At 23.7% G+C, this 24,774-nt stretch overlaps 2 protein-coding genes across 2 annotated transcripts in view; one reads left to right on the forward strand and one right to left on the reverse strand.

Annotated features, from left to right (window-relative positions):
- LOC129606097 (interferon-related developmental regulator 2) overlaps positions 1–9,731 on the reverse strand; it is a 58,388-nt gene extending 48,657 nt beyond the window's left edge. The window contains exon 1 of the mRNA XM_055516201.1: positions 8,887–9,731. Coding sequence (XP_055372176.1) covers positions 8,887–8,920 — 34 coding nt within the window. The 5' untranslated portion in view covers positions 8,921–9,731. The remainder of the gene's footprint in view (positions 1–8,886) is intronic.
- A 6,252-nt stretch (positions 9,732–15,983) lies between these two features.
- Positions 15,984–23,535, forward strand: LOC129606138 (actin-5C-like). The gene is made up of 3 exons (XM_055516257.1): positions 15,984–16,137; positions 17,608–17,756; positions 22,131–23,535. The coding sequence occupies exons 2-3, from the start codon at positions 17,630–17,632 to the stop codon at positions 23,132–23,134; spliced, it is 1,131 nt and encodes a 376-aa protein (XP_055372232.1). The 5' UTR covers positions 15,984–16,137; positions 17,608–17,629; the 3' UTR covers positions 23,135–23,535.
- The last annotated feature ends 1,239 nt before the right edge of the window (positions 23,536–24,774 follow it).

The following is a 24,774-nucleotide window of genomic DNA, read 5'->3' on the forward strand; positions in this document are numbered from 1 at the left end:
TCATGTTATGTCACGTCACATATAATTATGTTACGCTATGTAACACGTTAAATTACCTTGCGTTACTTTAGATATTAAAATTTATTAAAGGATTTCGGACTATTTTCAGAAATGAACAATATATATTTAACAGTTAGGTAATAAGAATACTGTATATTTACAATTTATTTAAATAAATTCCTATTTTGTTATTAAGATAAGTTGTAATTATAAGTTTTTAGAAACAAAGCCAAACATTTCGTTTTATATTTGAAATTGTTAATTAAAATTGGAAACTTCATTAAATTCTATTAATATTCTATTGTTCGTAAAGAAATTGTTTTCTTGTTTGTATGTATGTACATAAACCTCTGGGGTATTAAAATCAAAATCGCCTAAGTCGACATACAGTACAAAAACGAAAAATATAAAAATGAAGGTTTGCATAAGAAGTGATCCTTGTAATATCATTTAAACCAAATATTTTAAAAACCCTATGAAGTATAGACACAAACCATTCTTGTCTTGAATTGGTTTGTTTCTAAAATAGGAAAATCTAATTTTTGACAATAAATGGTTAAGCACCATATCATCTAATTTTTGACAAAAAATGGTGTTTAACCATTTATTGTCAAAAATTAGATCTTACTGCGCTTCGCAAAGTACACCCAAATTCATATTCAAGTCCCCAATATACAAATTTTTAATCCTACAGTATTTGAACAAGTTTAAAGATGTAAAACAATTTTAAAGTACGAGTAATTAAGCTAAATAGACTATACTCGTATTCTCAAAAAAATTTATTAATTAGAATTATACTACAGAATTTCGAATATTCGGTTATGCTTATCTCAAAAGCTGATTAATAGTAAATAATAATAATAGTAAATTTGTTTCGAATTTGTAAATTTTCCAATTTTGATTTCCTCAAAACTTCAACTTCATAAACTTAGACTATATTGATTATTGTCACAAACACATTATGTTTTGTATATTTGTATTGAAAGAAATCTTTCATTAAAAAGTTTTTAAATAAGTATAAGTATATAAAAATTCTCGTCAATTCAAACTATATTAAAAAGTCTCAACTTATCCTTTGGACTTCAAAATTGATGTTATCTTTTTAATATCCTTTTCTTTTTGTGTTAGGTAAATAAATTAAATATGTAGAATCACACAAAAAGAAACATTGAAAACAAATTTTGTTTTTTTTTTCTTGTTGCTTTTCAAGTTTAAGTAATGAAATGAACAGGAAATAAAATGGAATATTGTTGAAAAGTTTTACTTTTCGAAAAAGAAAATATAAAAAATTTGTTAAGTTAAACTTTTAAGTGTGTATATGGTATATGAATTTATGTAACAAAAACTACATCCTTTAATCTCTCTTAATTTTTCTTGTTATAACAAATGTTCCAACAAGAACGTTATTTAATTTGGAACAAATCGAAGCACTGACTTGAAAAGCTACCAAAAAACTCTAAAAATAACTTGGTCACATCAAGCAACATGTACACAAACCAAGTACGTGAAAGTATGGTAATAGAACTATTCTGAAAAATGTTAGCATTTAATTTTTTTTTCGTAAGGTGTTAAATAGCTTTTAAAAAGCATTCTTACGGGTATCGCAAAGTTGACACGGTCAACTCTTTTTTGTTCTCGTTTTTACTCAATTATAATAACTGTAAATAATTTGTATAACACGCTTTGCTACGTTTTTAATACTTGTGATACTTTTAGAATAAATTTAAAAATTCGAAATATGTAAAAGCATTCATGGAATCTATTCTCTTCCTAAACCTTCCATAATATTGCAATTTAATAATTATTCGATGAAACTGAAATAAACACACAACCAAACCCTCTTTACACATAACTTAATTCAAGAATTCTCTGGTAGGTGTCGGTATCAATCAATTCTTATAATAAATGTAAAAATATCATTTAAAAATGAAAATTCCAATTTACTTCAATAAAATTCTAGAAAACATAAAAAAGAAAAATATATTTTGAAAGTATAACATTTTTCTCAAATATTTCAAGGCTCAATTTTTACGTATATAAATAATTTATAAAATATTTTAAACTTCAAAAGATTTCGATGAAATATTTTTTGTGTTACATTAAAAAAATAAAAATTCCGAAAAATTAAAATGTAATTGAAATTATTAAAGAAATCATACCGCAATCATTTTATATTTAGGCGTCACCTTCTTATTTTGAACATTTTAACTTGTAAAATAAATTTTATCATAAAAATTTTTAATTATTTTTTTATTATTGATATTAAAATACATTAGTATGTACATGTAAAATATTATTTAAGGTGCGCTTTTACTTTCTTTGTGAATTTGTAGAATATTAGATCAGTATCTAACTTTAATTTCGAATTGTATAGGAAAATACTTTCCGCTAATATTTTCCATAAAATTAGTGGAAAAAAAACCCAAGAAATTTTGCAAAATAAAAAATTGAATAAAATGCTACCTACTCATAAAATTTTAAACCATTCAATTGCATATGGAATTCTTTGATCGCATGAACAACTTATTACTCATACCAAAAACATAATACCGAAAAAAATACTAACATACTTTTAAAATAAAATTATTTTTTTTTTATATACACACACTTTAGAGAAAAGCGAACAGAATAGGTAAAATGAAATTTTCCAATTCATCAACACTGTTTTTAGGGTGTGTATTAAAGGGTAATTTATCGGTAAAATTACGCCAAAACCATATAGAAAAGATATTCAACTCTTAATTAACATATTGCCACCCACATATAATATGAAGTTACGCAGACTTTTATATGTATATAAGTATAGATATTTCAACTAACAAGAACCCTTTCATTAAATATAATAAGTGCTTAAGTATTTTCATACATATATGCAATATATAGACACATATACATATATTCTCTTTCATAAAATTCTAAATGCTTATTAAAAAAGTCAATAATTTTTAAAATTTTTTAAATTAAATTCATGATAAAACTTAGTGTGGAAAAAAAGAAAATAGGTACGTACATACTTAAAATATTACAATAGATCGTTAACAAAAAAAAAATATAACAATAGATCCCGAGAAATGGTCACTTTTTGAAAAACATTTCAATTTGGAAGAAGTTCGAATTTTGAAAGGTATTAAAGAAAAGCCCTTCATTGTCTGCAGCCATTTGAACATATGTTGCATACAAAATATGTATATATGTAATCACAAATAAAATCCTTTTTCCGAATTAAAAGAAATTTTCTTAAATATTTAAATAAAAAGTAGTAAGCGTCTGTTTGTTTACAAATTGATTTAATCGTCATTTACACTTTCAAACATTTTGTTTGATAGTATGAAAACATGTTTGAATATTTCGTTTGATTTGATTAAAATTTGACTTAATTGCGACTACGTTAGATTAGGCTACATAGTTTGATATGTAAACGTTCTTGAATTTCAATTTGTTGAAAAAATATCACGCCATCTGATTCCCCTTAAACAAAATCCATAGAAAAACGCTTGGTGTCTGAATTACTTATATATTGTATGTTAGTTTAAAATGTGAAATACATATTATATCTATGTATGTATATAATAACGGTTATTCATAATTGCTTATTAAATACATTTTATACAAACGAAGTTAATGGTACACTGCTATATAAGTATAATAATTATTTTTGCATGTTTTGATTTAATTTTTTACAATTATTTATAATTTAAATTTTCGTTCTTATTTTTGATTTTAATACCTATAAGTACTATTCTTATTTAATAATATATTGTTATTAATAATTTTGTACAATTTAATAAAAATATGCAGTAGAGGCTACTCATGTGATTCTTACATGTATGTATGTACATATGCACTCTATAAGTGCATAGTATGTAATGTGCCTAAAAAAAATATTTATTAGAAAGTAAATACTAACAAAAACATAATGTACAATTATATTTTTTTCATATTTAATAATAACTACACTAACATAGTCTATATTCTTATAGCTATAATTTTTAACCAACTATACCATTCATTATAAATAAAATTCACTGTTAAAAATATGAATAATATAAAATTAAAGAATAATATATGTATGTATGTACGTATTACATATGCACATACATACATATGTGCAATCAACCCTTTTTTTCCGGCTGAGGTCATACAACACGATTAAAATCGGACAAATTCATATGTACCAACATAAAGGTATATGAAAATCTATATATCATGTACAATAAACATTTAATATACATACATACTTATGACTTCTCTATCCCATTTATCCCTTTTCTAACAAGAATAAATAGCAAACAAGAATTTATAAAACGTGTCTACTTGTAGAAAAACACAAGTACTTAGTTATAAAAAAAAATGAAAAAACAAACTAACTAGGCCTTTTCCTCTATATCATTTTTTATACTTATCGCGATTATGTGCAGAAGTTTACATATTGTGTAACATAAAATATATAGGTATGTATGTAGCTACTATCTAAGCTTTGTATTTGTATGTTGCGGTCTTATATCTCTCTACCATCCCAATCCACGTGTTGTATTTCCTATATGTACCTACATACATACATAAAATTCAAAAGAAAAATAAAGAAAACAAACTCGTGGTAGCATGGTTTTAATTTTTTCTATCTGTTAGCCTTCCCTTCGTATGTTCATAAACAACAAAATTATTGCAAGTACATAGAACGTATTTATGAATAGGTACGAAACCAAATTCAAAACCAAAACGATATTATTTTTATCTCTTTCCTTATTTTTTCTCTTTATCTCTCTCTCTATCTCTTTCTGTATACCCATCCGTTTTACAATAATATAATGTTTGAATATTTTGTATTTTATAATTCTTATATCTAGCTATGCCTACAATAATACATAAAATTTAATACACAATATAATATACAGTGATACCAATTTATGAAATTTATCTTAATTTTTGAGATATTTATTTTATATTAATTACAAGCTTTTAGTTTTTTTCCGTATTAAAAAATAAAATTTTTGTAAGTTTTAGAAATTTAAGGGAAGCAATTTTAATCACTTAACTCTAATATTAAACTCTTACTAAATTATTCTTAATTTAAAGCAAAATATTCGGATTTCAGAATTTTATTTTTCTCAGTGAAATTACAAATCTATTAGCGAAAGTTAGCAATTCCTTTTCATATTCGCTCAGTTTGTTTTGTTTTGGATAATAAAAGGTAAAACATAATAAAAAAAAATTGACGTGGTATCACTGTACTTATTGAGTTCTAAAATTTTGTTATTAAAAATCCTATTAGAATTTTACGCGGGAAATAAACCAGTTTATATAAGAAAATAGACTTTTTCCCTTTCTATATTTAAAGCATTTTTTTCTAATTAACATCCTCTTTTCTCTCACTTTTTGAGCTGGTGTTATAGTTTTCACCAGTTTTCATATTCTTAATATTATGGAAGAAAATAAATGGATGTGACATGTGGAAATGTGCATGCATATTACATAATTTAATCTTATTATTTAAATTTGTAAGGCATTCAAACAAGTAAATTTGTATACATAAAATATGTTCATATGTAAGTAGATATACATATACATATCTGTATAATATAATTAAATTTTATGCTCACCTAAATATAACAAAACTAAGCATTTTATACTTAAGAAATGAAGAAGAAAATGATTAATGTCTACTTAGTATAGATTGGTAAATGATGTGTGCATGCAATGTATGTATGTATGCATATATGTACATACAAGTATTTATGGACATACATATATATAAAGGTACACACCGTATATTTATTTTAGATTTGAGCACAAAATAATTTTGATTTTCTGGTTCCAGAAGTATTTCTATTTAAAAGTAGTCAGTCACATGTGCACGCCCATGAGGTCATGTAAGTACGTACATATGTTTGTTTAAGTAAGTATTCGTCTGTTAAATCTTTATGAACTAAATTTTGTGATTTTAAAAGTGCAAAAAAAACAAAAATAATTTTTTGAAAAATATTTATTTTTTGTAAGCATATTTCAATTCTATTTTGAATTAATTTATATTTTAATTTTACCTATACGTTTACTTCTATATATTATGTATGTATGTATGTATGTACATAAAAATCTGTACCTACTTATATGTACTTAAAAAAGAAAATATTACATAGTGTGTATGAATTATTGGAAAGTGCAATAAACTTTAGTAAACTCAAGCGAGTAAAAAAATTACAATAACAAGGAAGCCATTTTGAAGTTGTTTTTAAAGTGTGTGGTGTTTCCCCCTTTTAATATTTACTTTATTTATTTCTTATTACGTTCTAAAATTCAAAAATTCTATTAAAAAAACACGTGGTTCTATTTCTCTTCTTATTATTATTATTATTATTATTATTATTTTTTTGTATTCGTGTTATAGAACGATTTCGTAAAATTGGAATTTTTCACTCAAATAAGATTTACCTGTATAAACCTACAAATAAATTCACATTATAATAAGACAAAACTTTTATTAAAACATTTCTAAAATGTGACTTTATGAAAAAAACGTGTGATATGCACCGTTTCATACTCACATGTTAACTCTTGTCATAACTAAAGTCGGACTTTTTTTATCCAAATTTTAAATTAAAATATTCTATCAATATATTGAAGTAAGCTAACACAATTTGAGTATTTAATACGGACTTACATATGTATAATTTAAAATTGTACTTTTTTAAATATTTTACTTGCTTGAGTAACTGCATGATAAGATAAAGCGAATTTTAATATATACGTAATTAAGTCATTTATTTAATAATTTAGGATCAATTTATATTGAATATATTATACACTACTAGAAGAAATTATCCTTGAAATTTAAAATTAAATCAAAATCGTGTCTTACTATAACTATAGTACCATAATAACCATTCCAGTGGTTACATGATTTCATGAGCATTTTAATTAAAAACTGCATGTTAGTATATTCGTATATATACTAACGTAACGTTGTACATAAATTTATATGTACTCCATTATTTGCATAAATAATCACATTTTATATTTTTATTATGCAAATGGTTTCAAAACAGATTATTAAAAGTTTAAAAATGTTATAAAAATAAATTGAAAGCAAAAGTATGATTAAAAAAGGATCAATAAAATTTACAAACCTATAAGTAAGCTTAGAATTAAGAAGACGATTTGGCGACTACATATTTTTTTTATTAAACGAAATTGTTCAATCAAACAAAAATTTTCTGATCAAACATTTAAGAGGTAAACATCGAACTACAACCAATTGCAATCAAATAAATGCTCTCCAAATCATTTTAATTAAATGATTATTTAAGTAAATCCAACGTATCATGCTCTCTAATTAAATATTTGCAACTAGATTGAAAAAATATTCACATACATATACATAATGTACGTTTGCACATACGACATACGACTTAGATTAAGTCTGCTTCTACAACCAACAAAATCACAGTTTAGAGTTCAATTTCAAGCTTTGTTTGTGAATCTAATATACACTTAGTTTGTCTAATATAAAAGTAATTACGCATATTTTTATATTACTTATCACTCATAAGAAAATTATAAAACAAAAAATGAAACAACAGCGTTGTATGTGTATGTAAATATAATGAAGGAAATTTGAAGTAAAAAAAATTATGAATAACAATGTGTACAATCGTTCATTTAATAAACTTTCAGATTTTTAATTTTAATTTGGAATTTGAACAATTTTTGAAATCATATCATGCTTAGAACTGTGCAAGATTATCCTCAAAGACTATGTAGGATTCTTACTTAAATATATTTTAAATCTATAACTACATTAAATATATTTTTTATTGTTACATTTAGCGTATCACCCAAAAAAACTCTAATTACAAAAAGACACAGAAATTTTTGTTGCAATAATTAATAATTTTTAATTTTAATTAATTTTTTTTAATATTATTATAAATTATAGTTTCATAACAGCAGATGACCTAACAAATAAATTGACCTTGAAAACACCTACCTACGTAATGTATGTACTAAACATATTATAAGAAAAGAAAAATAATTTTAAAATCTGCCAAAATTAAAATTATAAATTAAATTGGTAGATTGGCAATTAGTTATATCAGATGATTATTTAAAATATGAATTGAATAACTATGTACAATAATATTCGAACCTAAGATATTTTGAAAATCTTATATAATTCAATTATATAAGATTTTAAAGATTTAAGAAAATAGTTTGTTCAAATTTTCAAAAACTTATGATAGGTAGGTATAACTACTTTAAACATTTTTTTACAATATTACATACATAAATATTAAAAATTTGATATTGATTTCATAAATTTTCAATTAAAATACAACTTGTTGTTTTTCTTTCAATTATTAATAAATTCATATATTTTTATAAAACTAAAATAAAAAAAAAGCTTTTAACCTTGATATTCTATTAATCAGTCTGTCTATCAGTCAAAGTCTAAGTCTGTATAGCGTACACACATATATAAAATTATTGGTTTACTTGTGACTTAAGTCCATTTCAAATAAAAATTTGAAATGTTACCCAATTTCGACTTAAAGTATCTAACCAAAAATTCGATTAACTGGTTAAATTCAAACTATTATTTGTTACTATTCACTTATACTTTCCCATCCTATGTAAGACATAAGTTTTAATTCTAATTTTTGACATTATTATCATCGGTCTGTAAGTAAAAAGAGTTTTGAAATTGCAAATGAACCTAGGTCACTTTCAAAATAGTCCATTCAATTAGTTTTATGCTTTATCCTACTTACGTGTACATGTAAATAGGAAAGAGATTTGATTTATAAAGAATTGTAAATTGAATTGGCTTTCACTAAGTAATAGAATCAATATTAAATTTCAATTAGAAAATTTATTAAAAAAATTATTTACCTTTTCCTTTTCTGTGATTATTTTTCTTCGGCATTTTCTTCGAATTTATTAATTTTTCAAATTCAATATAAAATCAGAGTACCACAAATATTTTATGTAATTTTACAAAAAGTTTTCTTTTTAAATTTCAAATAATTTTTTTTAATTAAAAATAAATTTCAAATATTATTTAAGTATGTTATGAAAGCAAAGTGTATATTTTAATTAAGAAAGAAAAATTTCAAGAAATCGAATGAAATCACTTCACTTGGTTGTAAATCTTTGCTTTCGGTTTTCACCGATAAAAAAAAATTTATTTAGTAAATTTAGAAAAAACAAAAAAACATCAAAAGAAACAAATAAAATTTTTTTAAAAAAATTTATTTTTTTTTTATTCTTTTCGTTTTTTTTTCTGCTTTTTTTTCCTTTTCTATATAAATTAAATCACCTTTTTTTTTTAAATTTTCCTTTTAACTAAAAAATTATTTTATATAAGTAACTAAATTATAGTCGAAATCAAGATGGTATAAGATTTCGATTTTGCACTTTTTTATATCTTATAGATTGAGGTTGGTTTTCGTTTGAATTTATAATAAAAGTATTTTCTTGTTTAATTGTTGTATTACAATTTTCAATGGTAATAGGAGCAGCAGCACTCAATATAGCACATGAATTATTATAGAAGATATTATTAATTTTTGATGAATTCACAAATTGCATGATTATTCAAAAACCGAACATAAAAAATGAAATTAATTCGATTTTTTATATTTTTTATTTTCTGATCAAAAAAAATTTCTTTTTTTTATTTTAAAAAATTCCCGTCCGTACAAATACGTTGCCGATAGTTTGGATTGGAATGAAGCTATTTATTAAGGAATTTTGACTTTTTGTATTTGCAAAAAAGAAAAAAAATTATTTCTCCATGAAAAAAAGAAAAAATTAGCGCGCGAGCGCATTTATTCAATTCACAATAATTTGACACATAGACAGTGTTGTCATAAAAACTAATTTCATTTTCTCTGAGATAAAAATAATTCATGTTCTAGAATTATGCTCTTTAAAAAATAAAATAATTATACTAAAAAGTTTAGGCGTGGTTCCGTGACAATTACCATTTAATTAAAATCAATACTTTCCTATATTTTCAAATCGTTTATTTTAAAATTTGGGATTTTCAAATATTTTTACTGTTCATAAAAAAATTTAGAAGTGTGCACAGTTCGAAATGTTCGAGCAATCGAAAATTCCGGCTAAAAAACAAGTTTGCGTTTCATTTACGTGTTCAAGTTACTAACGGAAGTGTATACTACGTAATTTTTAAATAGCACAGTTTTTTTTTCGTAATGAAATCTGATTTCTTTACTACCTTAACATCCAATTTAAATTACGTACTGAAATTCACTTAGCATTTAAGTTTGTGAAACAAAAATTAAATTAAAAGCTATCAAAAACTTTTCAAATTTCTATGCAAATTTGAACTTTTCAAATTTATATTTTAACTATGTATTTTAAATTAGAATTTTAAAGGTAACCTTTCATTGTAAAAATCAAGAGTAGTGTTAAACTCATAAGTAGTTTTACTTAGCGCATATGAAATTTATATAAACACATTTAACACATAAAAATTCAAATCAATGAATAGGGTTGTGGCTATGTAGAAAAATAATTTAAAAAGTATTGACACCAATACTAAAATCTTTTAGACATAATAAATGTATAAACAAAACCTAATTTCAAATATATTATGTTTTGTCTTAAATTATATTTCATTTAAATTAGTTTACGTTTTGTCAGTGTCATTTACAAAAAACATGTGCATCACGATGTTGTTGTGCTTTGAAAATTATTATGTACTTTTCAAAAACAGCATGAATAAACATTTAAAAACATAGCTGAAATATTTATTAAATTAAAGTTTCTTCAAATTTATATAAATCTTAATGAACTGCAAAATGTTGAGTTTTCACTAATACAACTTACATAATTTCAATTTTTAATGTTAAAAACTAGTTAACTACTTTTCCTTCTGTGTTTATTATTAAATATCAATGATTTTATCTTTAAAATAAAATATGAAAATATAAGGATCAATATTAGGTTAATAATAATCATTATTTATCTTTTGGAAATGAAAATTATCTTTTTGCTTTTCTTTTCATTCAAAATTTGAAGAGAATAACAACAAAACAATCTGGCAATAATTGCAAAAGAAAATTCTTTGTAATTTGAAAAAATTAAAATTGTGAATACGAACAGAAATTTTTTGTAGAACGTCAAAAATTATGAAACTGTCAAAAAAGATATATTTGTAGAAATGTCAAAAATTAATCGAATTGCAATTTATTTTGAAATTGACAATTGAATTATTTAGAATGTTGCAAATTATGTCGAAATTAATATTAAGAGAGAAATAAAAGGAAAAACCACAAGAGAAATTCAATGTCTGAATTACAACAATAATAGTTACAAAGAAAGGAATACAAAAATTAAATTTTTTTATATTATATATATCCCATTGATTCGATTAACCGTAAGAAAATCAAAATATGTGATATGAAAATATCGATATATCGATGAAATTAGATTCATTGGTTCTTGGTATACCTCCTTAGTTTGATTCACACAGTTCTGCTACTTAAACCGCAACAGGCCAAACTGGAATCATTTTCTAATTTTAACATCGAATCCATAGCTCCAAATCTTTCAACTCGCATTTTCGGATTTATTTGTACCGTATTTGTAATTTTGCTGGTTTTCTAAAAATTTTATTATTACTTTTTTTAATTAAGTCATAAGGTTATATATGAAAGGTAGCCTTTTTTCAACGCGGTTCATGAAAAACGCACTTATTAATAAAAATGCAGATATCCATATTTCTGCAAAAATACGTATTTCTGCAAATATACAAAGTGTTATATTACCCCTGCAAATGTGCACAGTGCCATTTTCCATATAAAGGTTTAAGTCAGATAATCTCTGTTTACCTTTATTGGCAAAGAGAATGAAACGCATGTCAGTCATTGATGCCAAGTCGTCATTGCAAACAGGTATGCGTCTATTCTATTTTAGTTTGTGAAGAAATTTTTGTATGTGATTTTAATGTAGCTGCCTATTTGTAATGTAAATTTGAATATAAATAATTTACTGAACTACGTATTATATAGGGTATGTATAGGGTCAAAATAATAACTAAATGTCACATTTAATATAAGCATTTTGAAATTACATTTTTATTCTGATAAATGATTCTTCATTTTTGTAAAATATGTCGTTACTGTAAATATGTTTGCCAAGTCGTTAATACATAGTATTTAAATTGATATTAACAAATCTGCTTGGTTATGAGAGATATTGATTTTCGCGAATTTTAAAGTTTCAATCACAATTAGCACTTACTCATATCACCAGAGAATATAATAGTATTAATAACTGACACTAGGTTGCTCACAGAATTGTTTATGGATAAAAACTAAGGAAAAGATATTTAACTATTCACATTCCACTAATATTCTAAAAAATAAAAATAATATCAGAAACAATTATAATATTATTTCTTATTTCTGATAACATCCACATTTTTTATTTTTCATATGAGGTACCTGAAATTTAAAAAATTCATATAATCAGCGTAATTGGTCATTCGGAGTTTTCTAATTCTTAAAAAATAAATTCAACTTTACTTCTTCAAAAATTGTTGCATAAAATAAGGAGAAGGTAAAATGAGAATTTTTGCTGAATTAATCACATTTTTTTCATATAATTAATTTACCATTCTAAAATTCGTTGAGTGACATCTACTATCAGAAAGTATAAAAACGAGATATAAAATGTGCGAATTTAAAAAAATGGTGAATATATTTTAAAATCTTATTTAGTAAAAGAACACATGTTGTATGCAGCAAGAACTATACAATATTATTTTCCATTACCAGAAATAATTATATAGATTTGGAAAGTAATACACTATTTTTCTAGTTTTCAGCTTTTTAAATTTCGCTTTTCACTTTTTGAATGCAAAATTTTTACTTCTTTTCTTTTCTTTTTTAGTATTTTCAACATTTTTTTTTCAAAAGAGCACTGTTTTTTTTTATTAGCAACTTTATTAAGCTAACAAAATTAATAAAGTTGGTTCAAGCTTTAAATGGTTTGTAAAGTAGCAATTTTCCAAGTGAGAATACTATTTTTAAAAAAAAATAGAGGCGTCAACATAATGCTCGAATTTAAAGGGTTAATTGCGTCATTTATTGTTAGCTTTTGTTCATAGAAATTTGAAAAAGTTTTCAGTTTCGGAAATATATGCTGCCAAAAATGCGACTTTTACTAATTTGGAGAGGCGCAAAACTTGTGATGAGTTGGAGTTGGAAAAATTTTTTTATTAGTATCCAAAAACTACAAAAGCTTCAGACTTCTACAACCTTTTTTATAGAAGACAACCGACATCAAAAATTTGCAAAAAAAAGGGCTTTATAGGTAACGGTTAGTTTTAGGAGACATTTCTTTTTAATAATCAATTATGCTGTTCCGCTATAAAAAATACCAGCCACAACTTATTTGCATTATGTTTATGTCTCTTTAAAATGGCTTTTTAAGAAGTTATAACTTTTTGAGAAAAAGTTGGAGATAGTTAAAACTTTTCTTCTACGGAAGTAAATTTCTAGTAAAAATCCATTTATATATACATATTATGAAAAATTACCATTTCAGGGTGTAGAAGTTTTGCATACGGGTACAACGACAGAGGGAATAATCACTTATTACAGAGGAATAAACATTTATTTTCAAAATTCTTGAAGAATCCCAAAAAAATTAAATAGAGATAAATGAAAGGCTAAATAATCAATATCATTCGCATCAAATTCATCAACATCAAACTATTTAAATATTTTTTAAAATCCTCAAAATATTGAAATTTCATTTGTTTTTTCATTTTTTTTTTTTTTACGTTTTGTTTTTATTGTTTTTATGTTTATTTTGTGCCCAAAAGAATAGAAGTGCCTTTTTAATTTTCACTTTCTAAAAATATTGATTTCGGTGTACGTAGCGACATCTAACCAAAAACTGTTTTAATTCAATATCTCTTACTTATTTCTGCTAAAAACTATGTAGGAAAAACCTTAAACAAAGTTCAATTGTTTCGATACCCTATTAACAGATGGATTGACGAAATCATTTATAAAATGATTTTCACATTTAAATTTTCAGTTAAATAGTATGTGATTCACTAAAAATTTTTTTTCAAAAAGGCTATTGTCCATGTAAATGGTGGACATTGCAAGTTTCTTATATACAATATTAAAATGCATTAATCTATTGAAAAATGGTTTCAGCATATCACTTGTATACTTCCAATTATTTATTAGTCATATGACTGATTATTTTAAATTATGAATCATAAAAGCTTCATTATAAAACTGTTGAAAAAGAATTGTATTTTATATTAATTTTTTGATAAGAACTATATAAAAATATTTATTTAATAATTTTGAATTACTATATTAAAAAATCTTAAAACTCAATGTCGACATACACACACATATATATAAACATATTTCTTCCACTTACAATTTTGTTAAGCTCCTTGAGAATTATTGGATCCTGTAAGAAATTATCTAAGTGCAGTTATATGTGAAATTGTAGAAACTATCAGAAATTTATTTCAGCAAAATAATAATTGATATTTAATTTAATTACTCCTGCATCGATGATTGATGTAAATACGTTTTATATTTCTTTTCCTATAAATAGAAAATTACTTTGTGTGTAAAAGTAAGTTTGGAAACTGAAGAACCTGTCAGTTTGAAGAATAGTATGTCAGTCCACTCACATAGTTTAATTTATTTCTAACTTTTTTTAATATGTAGTACGCGCATCTGCACACTGTTCTAACAGCTCAAATGCTTAACAAAATTTAATTTAAAAATTTCCAATACTGAATTTAACATGGTGGGTAGAATCAATTTAGCTAAAACAGAACACACTTATAGGAAAATATTTAACATTTTACTGATTTACAGTAAGGCTATCATTAAAAATTTTAAGCTTATAATTTAACTATAACGACCTAAAGAATCCAGTTAAAGTACATGCATACATACTTCAAAATCGTGGAACAAATTCTAATTATATCCATAAATACATTCATACAATATTATAAATTATTGTTTTAGAAATAGAAAGGTTTCACTGTTTAAATAGAGAACTATGTACATATTTACATACATACATGTATAACATTAGCAAAATCTAATTTTGTCTGGGATCCACTCACCTGTAATAATATGAATGTAACTTTTAATATTCAGTTGCTGGACTTTTAAAATGAATCAATTTTGTGACATCATAATATTAATATTCTAATAAACATACATGAGTACATTTAAATAAGCACATATTTTGCAAAGAATATCTGTATAAAACCCTAATGTGCATAAAAGAACTGTAAAAAAAGGTAATATATATTTACATTCATATTATGTATGTAATTAGTACAATAATGACTCATACATTGTATTCATTTGAATAGCTTATCAAATATTTTTTATGATTAATGATTTTCCAAAATATTATACATATGTATGTATGTATACCCCAACTAATCTGTTATATACATGCATATACATTTTCTCATTGTACATAAATTATTTTAAATATTTCATATATGCTATATCATATGTCCGATTATATACAACTTAAGTATATACTTAAGTATATGATAAATATGCATATACATATGTATATTATATACACTACGTAGTTTTTCCAAATACGTAATACATACAAATATGTATGTACTAATTTTTGTTTTTTATTACTTCTCTCTTATACATAGTAAGTATACATTAGTATGTAAGTATTTAATTTTAATGCCATCTACATACATATTTTAATACAAAAAAAAAAATTTCTTTTAATCTCATCATATTTTTATATTTTTTTTTTTTATATTGCTTGCACATTTCTTTTTTTTTTTTATTAAATATTTCTATATTTTTTTTATTTTTGTTTTTTTTTCCACAATTACATACTTTTTATTTATCATTTAATTACTCTGGTAATACTGTTGGTTACGCGTCGGCGTACTTCTCCAGTCAGCCATTTAATCTGTGGTGAACTTTAATATAGATGAAAAATTTTTTTAGAAATCATTTTTACTTTGAGCTTCAAACGAGTTGGACGGTTTTCTTAAAAAATCGGTAATTTTGTCTCCGTAATAATTAATCGTGAAATTAATTAATTTTCTAATTTAATTTTTTTTGGGAGTTGTCCATTGTAAGTAATAAATAAAAAATTGAGAAAAAAAATGTAAAAGTCTTGTAAAAAACAAAAGATAAATTAAATAATTTAAAAAGAAAAACAATTTTTTACAAATTAAAGTGTAAATATTTAATTAAAAAGAAAGAGTAGTGATTCTCACTTAAATTAATGTGATTTTACAAAAAAAAAAAAAACCATCAATATTTGAGAAATTTGGAAAAAAAAAAAACGCTTCCTTTTTTATCGGCAATTTTTTTTTTAACGTTAATTTCAAAATGGCTGTATATATCATTATGTACAATTGTACATAAAGAGACAAATATTCTATATCTTCAATTAAATATTAGTGTTTGTGTGTTGAATTAAAACGAAAAAGGAAATTTTTTTAAATTCACACCCGAAAATAGTTATTGTAACAGAAAACTTTCTAAAAATTATTAATTTTTTTTTAATTCTGTATGTATTGGAATAAAAAAAGAAAAGAATGGAACTTCTTTTACTGGTTTGAAAAACCAAAAAGCAAATTTGAATTTTTTTGAATGTTGGTAAAAGAAAAAAAAAAGGAGCCGGCTGCGACTTAAAAATTTTCAAAAATAACTTTCATGTTTAAATGACTTTTTCAATGTGTGCGTAAAAAATTAAATATATAGAATTGGATTTTATATTGTAAAATAGAGATTGTGTGCGTCACATAAGAAAAAAAGCCGATACGATAAAAAAAAAAAATTGAAAAAGGAAAAGAATATTCGATTTTCAATACTCTGGGATAAATTTTATATAAAAAATTCACAATAGTTTCTTGGAATAATCACTACTTGGATTTTTAATTCAAAATTTTAATTGCATGTGTAGATTTAATAAATATATATATGTATCTACTACATTTATAGTTAAAGCCATAGAACAGGACTTTTTTTTTAAAAATCCAGGCCACAACGACATTAATTGTTTCACAAAAAATATACCGGATATAAAAAAAATTTGGAATTAACTTATCATACATCTATATTATATTCGCTTGTTTGTTGCAACACTGACATAACTCAAAATATGCAAATTTTGAAATTTGTAGTGTATTATAGGAGACAATTTTCAAGTAAAATTGATATTTTTCCATAAAAAAAAAGAAATGTTTTAAAAGCATTTCTGTAGAAAAGAACTCAGAAAATCGCTTCATTTGAGTTATGTCGAATGTTGTACCAAAGAAATGAAATATAAAAATGATATACATGTACATATTTTTCAAGTACATATATTTGATCATTTGTACAAACCTATACATTTTATAATATTAAAAAAAATCAATTGTAATAAAATTATTTTTACCGGGAAATGTCAAAATCCAGGATAAAAAAAAGGGCCTGCATTTTTAAATTGCAAATGGTGTACAAAGAATTCAAATTCCAATTAGAAAACTAAAATAATTTCTTTAAAAAAAATATTTTGATTAAATTTATAATAACAAATTTTTTTTTTTATATACAGATATAAAATAATATAATACAAAATGTGTGACGAAGAAGTTGCTGCTCTCGTTGTTGATAATGGATCTGGTATGTGCAAAGCTGGTTTTGCTGGAGACGATGCACCTCGTGCTGTTTTCCCTTCAATTGTAGGTCGTCCAAGACATCAAGGTAATATATTATTACATCTAGGAAAAATACAAAATAGAAAAAGAAAAGGGAATTGATTACGCGATTCAGTAATTTTTACTAAAAATCAGGCAATTACAAAATTTAATTTGGTTACCATACAATACCAACAACCTAAAAAAAAAAAATACTTGTATAAATTTATAACATTGTGTATGTTGTGTTACCAAAAATGAAAGCTAAAAACATTTATATAAAGTAATAGGTATAAAATGTTTTACGAATGATATCATCAATTTTACTGATTTAACATAACTAACTTAAAAGAAAAAAAAAGCAACTTTTTTTTCTTCTTATACATAGCCAACTTAACTTGAAATTTAATATTTTCTCGTACCCTATGTGTGTAGTATAAGTATTAATATTTTGAGTAGGTAGGTCATTGTAATATAAAGAAATACGAAATAGTTTTTAATTTTCTTTTGAATTTTGTTTTTTTCATTTTTAACAAGCTTTTTTTTTTTTTTGTTCTGTTTTAGACGTAAAAGTCGAGTTAGAATTGGTTTCAGTACATAAGTTATGTCTGCATAAATTGAAAATGGAAGTAGAATATTCTTTAAATAAAATTTATAAATGTAATTTCTTAATTAAAAATACCTACTTAACTCAAAAAGTAAAGTTACACATCAATTTCCAACAATATAAGTTTTTTTTATGTTTTTCATTAACTAAATGCCATGGTAAAATTTTATTTTTATAAGGCTACTAAAATTGTTATACATTTCATTTATATAATTTGAAAAATGTAAAAAATGTTTCAAATACATAGAGTGACCATATGTCATGTCTGTATAATTACATTCCTATTACATAACAATATTTAATACATGAGTATTTCATTTACAATTTCAATTATCTGATTACAATTATCTAATTACAATGATCTAAAATAGAGTAGGTACCTACTAAGTACGAAATACAGGTCTACGAATTTTACAATGCTACAATATCCAAATATTGATCGATTCAATTTCGTTTTTGAACTTCTTGATCGAACCTCTTAGAGTTAATTGACCGAGCTCAATCTTCATTTATCAAATTGGTCGATCAGTAAAAAAGATTATTGCCTACATTATGTAGGCATTCCTACATACATATTTATACCAGTCACGGATCAACACAAACTATCATTTAGAGTTAAGGGGTTTTTATAGCCCCAACATAGCCCAGAATTTTAAAAAATATATTTAAAAAAAATCAAAATCTACTTTTTTTTTCTTGGTTTTGTGTCAACAATTCTGTAATAGTTAAAAGGATAACACAAATAAATTGCAGAAAAAAATATGAGGAATCACGTCTATTTTTAGGGAAAAATTATTTTTTTCTTTATCTATACGTAATTTTTTTCTTATTATTGTGTTTTTTTTTTTTCATTATATTTTGGGCGTTGTTTGCCACGCCTAAGTCTACATAAAACCCTTGAAAGCAATTATTTTTTCAAAATAATTTTCTTATCCTCCTGATAATTACATACTTATATGTACATAAATTCAAAGTACAAATAAATCCTAAACTTTGTGACAATGTGTTAAAATATCTGATAAATTAAATCTTAAATTCTATTAATTTAATTAAAAAATATTTTAACTTGTATAGGTTAAAATGAATGTAGGTACCTATCTACCTATATATGAATATATGTATATATCAAAACTTCAAAGAATGTAATAACTTCCTTACATAAAAAGAATCTACTTTTAAAATACAAATATCTTCAGGAAATTTCATTATTTGTGGAGGTTGTCGTCGTCTATAAATACTATACCTACCACTACATGTGATTTTAATTTAAATTGAATTATGTATATTTGAAAGACTTGTTTTCAATGAAACGATGAAAAAAAAAATAATATGAAAATGCACTGAACTTGAGTGCTTTGCTTATAGACTAATTTTGTTATAATTCTCTCTTTTTTTTTTTTTTGTTGTGTTCCTCTCTTGTTTTTACATTTAATGTAGGTGGCACATCTTAAATTTTTAAGATAGGTATCTGAATTTCCAAAGATAGAGTAAAACTGAAAAAAAAAGAATTTTGTGAAAGTAGGTATGATTTAAAAAAAAAAAATGAATAGGTGTCTGTAATTATGTTTAATGTTGTTGACTTGGTGGTATTATGTTTGATCGAGTTTGCTCGAGGTTTCTCTATCAATTCGATAATTTAAGATGTTTGAGTGTTTTAAGAAAGTAGTAAAATTAAAATATTATTGAAAAAATTTTTTTAATATTAAATCATTAGTTGTTTCCAATAATATAATAATCTCTGACTTCCATATTGTAAAAAAAAAAAGTTCGTCTTTGGAAGGCCTTTGAAACTTCATTTTAAAGTACTTACTTAAATGTGACAAAGTTTGCAATGTATTGTGTTTAGATTATGGAACGAATATATGCATAAACTATAATGGAAGTCGATAATTCGCCTAAGTTAACAATAGTATTTTCAATGTGGAGGCCATAGAATTTCTATACCCTAAAATTCAAATAAATTTAATTTAGTTGGTCGTTAATTCCATGTTTGGAAGAAGTTAATTCATTTTTAGATTCTTAGTAGTAGCTGAAATGAGTCAAATATTTAAGATTATATTCCCTTACATTATTCTATTTTTGGTAAAATATAAAAAAAAATTTACTATACAAGTTCAAGCTTCAATCTATTATTATATTCTTTCCATTTCAATTGTAAATTTCCAATGTATGAATCATTTTTTTTTTCCGGTGTGTTAATAATATAAATAAAATATTCCAGTCACATGTTACCTCTTTTTTTTTTATTTTTATTTAAAGCCACTATAAAAATAATTAAATTTTTATATATTTACATTGATATAAGTAGATTTACGTGTGTACATTGTGTAAAAAATATATTTATTTATGCGCGTGTATATTGTAATTTTTGTGTTGAATGACTAAATTTTCTGTAAATTTTCTGAATTTTGTTAAGGGGCAAAAAATTTCTTTCATATGACCATTAATGCATTGTTTGTTTCAATAAATTTTTATTTATTTATTTTTGGCAATTAAAATATTTTGTTTTTACTCGTCTCTTTAAATATTATAGAATAAATTGGGTAGATTTTCAAATTTATTATTGCAATTTAATATCTTTAATGCACATGTACCCACACATAAAAGAAAATGATTTTCCGGTATATGACACATTACATACTTCGAAAATAAATAACCCTCAATGTTTTTGTTTTAAAATTTCCTATATATTATTAATAAATAATTCTAGTATAAAACGAATAGAAGGATTGGGAATGAATCATGAATTTAAAAAAAAAAAAAAAATATGTTAAAGATATTGGAAAAGAAGGGTGAATATAGAAACAAGAAAACAATTTTGAATGTTGTTTTCCTATCATAAATTTGATATTTTTAAGCGAATGGAGATGATTCAATCAAATCTCTTATTCATTAACATATTCTAAGCATGATTTTTTTTTTTATATATTTCAAGAAGGAAATCAAAGCTTTTAATCACAACATTTTTTTGATGTGTTGAAAAACGTAAATTATTTTTAATAGTTTTTTTTTTTCATTGGAAAAAAAAATTTCCAAAATAATTTATGATCTAAGATTTCAAATTTATTATTTATTTTAAATAAATAACAATTAAGTAAACTGAAATTAGTTAGTTATGTAATTAAATGACATTCCAATTTTTTTTTATACATATAAAAAGTCATTGAAATATTTTTAATATTTTTATTGGAAGTTTATGAGATAATTAGTAATAAAATTTAATAAAAAATGATAAGATTAGAATAATTTTTATGTAGATAATGTGTTTTTTATTTGAGCAGGTGATAAGTTTTGCCTAGACACTTGAGATTAGCTATATACGCATGAATATTATAAAATTAATGATTGTGAAGCTAGTAAATTTGCTTGATTTTTGATAGATACTAGAAGCAGTCTATTTTTTCGATAGTCAAATTTTCAAATTTTTATAATTTGCAGATTATTTAAATTACAACTATGTTTTTTTTTCTATTGGTCTTATAACCTTCTAACCTTTTTTTTTTCGACCTACTATTGAATGAAAGGCTTCATTTCATTGTTTCTTTCCTTTCTGTTTTCAAGTAAAAACCGATTATGTTTGTTTACTTTCATTGTCAGCAACATACGCAAAAGTCTATCAGAATGAAAACTAAAAGCATTTTTCATTTCATCCATATTATGTACAAATTTAAAAAATATTTTAATTATAGAATTTCAATAATAACAAAACAAAATAAAAAAAATGTTTCCTACGTAAAATCGATTTCCCTCTTTTTCTTTTTATTTTGTCCATAATTTATTTTATTTTAATTGAATAAAAATTAAAAAAAAAAACAATAAACAATTAAAAAACAGGTGTCATGGTCGGTATGGGTCAAAAGGATTCATATGTTGGTGATGAAGCTCAAAGCAAAAGAGGTATTTTAACATTAAAATATCCAATTGAACATGGTATTGTTACAAATTGGGATGATATGGAAAAAATTTGGCATCATACCTTCTATAATGAATTACGTGTTGCACCCGAAGAACATCCAGTATTATTAACTGAAGCACCATTAAATCCTAAAGCTAATCGTGAAAAAATGACCCAAATAATGTTTGAAACATTTAATACACCAGCTATGTATGTAGCAATTCAAGCTGTATTATCATTATATGCATCTGGTCGTACAACTGGTATTGTATTAGATTCTGGAGATGGTGTATCACATACAGTACCAATATATGAAGGTTATGCATTACCACATGCCATATTACGTTTAGATTTGGCTGGCCGTGATTTAACAGATTATTTAATGAAAATTTTAACTGAACGTGGTTATTCATTTACAACAACAGCTGAACGTGAAATTGTCCGTGACATTAAAGAAAAATTATGTTATGTTGCATTAGATTTTGAACAAGAAATGGCAACAGCAGCATCATCATCATCATTGGAAAAATCATATGAATTACCTGATGGTCAAGTTATTACAATTGGTAATGAAAGATTCCGTTGTCCAGAAGCATTATTCCAACCATCATTCTTGGGTATGGAAGCATGTGGTATTCATGAAACAACATATAATTCAATTATGAAATGTGATGTTGATATTCGTAAAGATTTATATGCTAATACTGTATTATCTGGTGGTACTACAATGTATCCAGGTATTGCTGATCGTATGCAAAAAGAAATTACATCATTGGCTCCATCAACAATGAAAATTAAAATTATTGCACCACCAGAAAGAAAATATTCAGTATGGATCGGTGGTTCTATTTTGGCTTCATTATCTACATTCCAACAGATGTGGATCTCTAAACAAGAATATGATGAGTCTGGCCCATCAATTGTACATAGAAAATGTTTCTAAATATTTTCTATATATTATAATAATAATAATATTAAAATAATATTAAAAAAAATAAATTTACTAATTCATTTTACATTTATTATAAAAAATAATACATTTTTAAATTAATAATTATAAATGGAAATGTCCAACTCTATTTATAAAATTAATTCAAGCAACATCAGCAATACATCAAAAACAACAACATCAATAAAAAGAAAGAAAAAATCAAGTGTAAAAAACACAAAATAAAAAAAAGACATAAGAAAGAAGAAATTTGTAAAATTCCAAAACCACATTCCTTTTTGTATTTAAAATAAATAAAAAAAAAAAACAAAAATAATACAGTATTTGTACTACTATTATTGTAACATTTATTGGTATCCTTTTTGAAGTGAATAAAAACCAACTACACATAAAAATATTTTTTTAAATTTTCATTTGAATTTTCTTTTTTCATTAATATTTTAGATTTAACAGGTGGAGAAATTATAAAACTAATTAATCTAATGCTTAATATTATAATGACGGTATTTTAATGCATCACGTGATCACATGTGGTAGATAGATTATCGAATATCAAATCAAATATTGTGATTTCAGAAATATTTTCAAATGTTCACATTGATCTTAATCTGAAAACAGGCATAATTCTGTTTGAATAATACTCTATTACATCTTTGATGTATATTAGAATGTAAAAAAGGTTTATTTAAGAATTAGAAAACTGAATTCATTTGTGAACAAATCAAAACTTATTGAAATTAAAATTGAATTTCATTAATTTTATTTTAGATATCAGTAAGAAATTCTGAAATATAAACTGTATGTGAAAAATTTGGTCCCACGCAACTTTTTAAAAACAATTTAATTTAACATACTCTTCATAATACTTACCCTGCTACATATTACAGGTTTTTGCTTCTCATCAATATTACATATTGTAATGTGCCGAAATTATAATGATATTTTTATTCTTTTATGTACCTACATGCTTCTTAATTAAACACTTCGAGTTTCAATAATTTTAATTACACATTTTTAATATGTATGTATTTCTAGACAGGCATACATAATTTTAAATTATCTTCCCATTCATCTTTTGTAGCTTTAATTTATCTAAGTCGATACTATAATTAGATTTAACCCTACAGTAAAACTTGTTGCTAAGATTATTTTATTTATTAAAAAGCAACTTTCTTAGAACAAAAGGAAAAAAAAATTCATTCTAAGTGAACAAATATAATTAAATAAATGATATGAAAATATTGATTGGGTAAGGAAAATTTCGATTTTTCTGTTGTTTCTTTTGTTTTAATATTAATAACATTCATCTGACATCATTTTTTTATTTTATTTGCTATTTAAATAATGGCAAGGGAATTACTAAATACGATTTACTAGTTTATTTTTTATAATTTTAAATTTAAATAAAAAATTGTTTAAAAAGCAGTTAAATGCTTATGTACATACATTTATACATATGTACATATTATGTCTGAATGTAAGTAAAGTAAAATTGTTTCAAATATTTTCAATGTTTGCATGTACGTTTTGTATGCTTGTATATTATAATGATCGAGTATAACTTCTACTTACTACACATAACCATTATTTTATTATAATAAGACCGGTTTTATACTTAATTACCATATTTTGCA

This window comes from Condylostylus longicornis, unplaced genomic scaffold (assembly GCF_029603195.1).
Source record: "Condylostylus longicornis isolate FDR11 unplaced genomic scaffold, ASM2960319v2 ptg000017l, whole genome shotgun sequence".
In the NCBI taxonomy this organism is placed as follows: Eukaryota; Metazoa; Arthropoda; class Insecta; order Diptera; family Dolichopodidae; genus Condylostylus; species Condylostylus longicornis.

Bases quoted from the DNA above. Each gene is read 5' to 3' on its own strand.
- LOC129606138 (XM_055516257.1), top strand. From the start codon at position 17,630: ATGTGTGACGAAGAAGTTGCTGCTCTCGTTGTTGATAATGGATCTGGT. The intron at 17,757-22,130 runs GTAATATATTAT...ATTAAAAAACAG, and splicing joins AGGTCGTCCAAGACATCAAG to GTGTCATGGTCGGTATGGGT.